Source organism: Sinocyclocheilus rhinocerous, unplaced genomic scaffold, assembly GCF_001515625.1.
Source record: "Sinocyclocheilus rhinocerous isolate Xijiao unplaced genomic scaffold, SAMN03320098_v1.1 scaffold1740, whole genome shotgun sequence".
Taxonomy (NCBI): domain Eukaryota; kingdom Metazoa; phylum Chordata; class Actinopteri; order Cypriniformes; family Cyprinidae; genus Sinocyclocheilus; species Sinocyclocheilus rhinocerous.
Window position 1 is genome coordinate 965,689 of NW_015651446.1, and position 1,719 is coordinate 967,407.

General features: G+C 30.0%; 1 protein-coding gene across 1 annotated transcript in view; it reads right to left on the reverse strand.

The window, feature by feature from the left end:
* The window catches only part of LOC107712781 (dihydropyrimidine dehydrogenase [NADP(+)]-like), a 184,713-nt gene that overhangs the window by 49,390 nt on the left and 133,604 nt on the right, over nt 1-1,719 (reverse strand). Inside the window, exon 17 of the mRNA XM_016518117.1 lies at nt 1,205-1,325. Within this exon, the coding sequence (XP_016373603.1) occupies nt 1,205-1,325 (121 nt within the window). The remainder of the gene's footprint in view (nt 1-1,204; nt 1,326-1,719) is intronic.

Here is a 1,719-nt window from a genome sequence, read left to right on the forward strand (position 1 = left end):
TAATGTCTGGACTGGAAAAGAGTTTTATAGAGGACATGTTCTACACTTCTGTTTCTTTTCCCTGAAGTCCATTTATAACATTAGTCAAGGTTTCTTGCATCAAAAAATGACCATTTTCCACTATTCTCTGACCTTTAGAATTAAACAGGCTGTTTTTGCAACAGTACCTTTAAGACTTCTATACATAAATTATGACAAGTAAAAACAAAAAGATGTTTATATACACTACCAGTCAAAAGTCTGTAATAATATATATTTTTTATGTTTTTGAAAGAAGATCATTGATTTGATCAACAATACAGTAAAACAGTAATATTGTAAAATATAACAATTTACAATAACTTTCAGAAATCATTCTAATATGCTTTTTTGGAGCTCAGTTATTATTATTATTATTATTAATTATTATTGGTGTTTAATTATTAATAATAGTTCATTTATTAATAAAAATTCAATATTATCAATGTTGAAAACTGTTTTTGCTAATATTTAATATTTTTGCGGAAACGGAGATTAAAAAAAATTCAGGATTCTTTGATGAAAGAATCCTGAATTTTTCATTTTTTAGAACATGTCATTTTTAAGTAAAATCTTTTGTAACATTATGAATGTCTTTTCTGTCAATTTTGATCAATTTTATGTATCCCTGCTAAATAAATGTATTAACTTCTTATTAAAAAAAGCTTACATAACCCCAAACATAATAGTTTCCACAAAAAAAATATTAAGCTGCAAAAACTGTTTTCAATATTGATAATAATAAGAGAATGTTTCTTGAGCAGCAAATCAGCATATTAGAAAGATTTCTGAAAGATCATCAGACACTAAAGGCTGCTGAAAATTCAGCTTTGCCATCACAAATATAAAATAATTTTTTAAATATATTAAAATAAAAAGTTCATGTTGTAATAATATTTTGCATTATTCTGTATTTACTGTATTTTTGATCAAATATATGCAGACTTAGTGAGTAGAGACTTCTTTCAAAAACATTTAAAAAATATTAATTATTCCAAACTTCCGACCATTTTATTATTTTTATGTGCTACAGAATGATGGGAAATGTAGTTGGGTTGCCTTTACTGTGAAAGTTGAGGGAGATGGGTTAATGAATCAAAGACAAAAAAATATATATATATATAATAAATTTACCACTATTATCATCCCAAAACAGTACAAATTTACCATAAAAATGGCCAAATACCTTCCTGTGCAGCCTTGGCAATGTCCACGATGTTGGTCACATTAGGGGTGAGTTTGGCAAAGAACGGGATCCGAACAGCCTGCCGAACCCACCGACAGATGTTCCGCACCAGCTCTGGATCCTAGTCAAATGGGTCATGAAACCAACAAGCAAACTTAAACAACGACAAAAGAGGCATGAGAAAACAAAACAGCAGAGATGAACTTATGGCTTAAAAGTCATATTGACCACTTTTATGATAATTTTATGGTGTTTTGCATCCATTGATGAATCCTGAAAGCTCTAGTCACCATTCACTGTAATTAAAGTCTTCACAAGTTCTTCAGGAACTTGTTAGGAGTGGAATGAGGGCAGGGAAATGATGAGATTTAAAGGGGTCATATGATGCGATTTCAAGTTTTCCTTTCTCTTTGGAGTGTTACAAGCTGATTGTGCATAGATAAGATCCCTGAAGTTGCAAAGACTAAAGTCCCAAAACCAAAGAGATATTCTTTATCAAAGTTAAGACTCTGCCA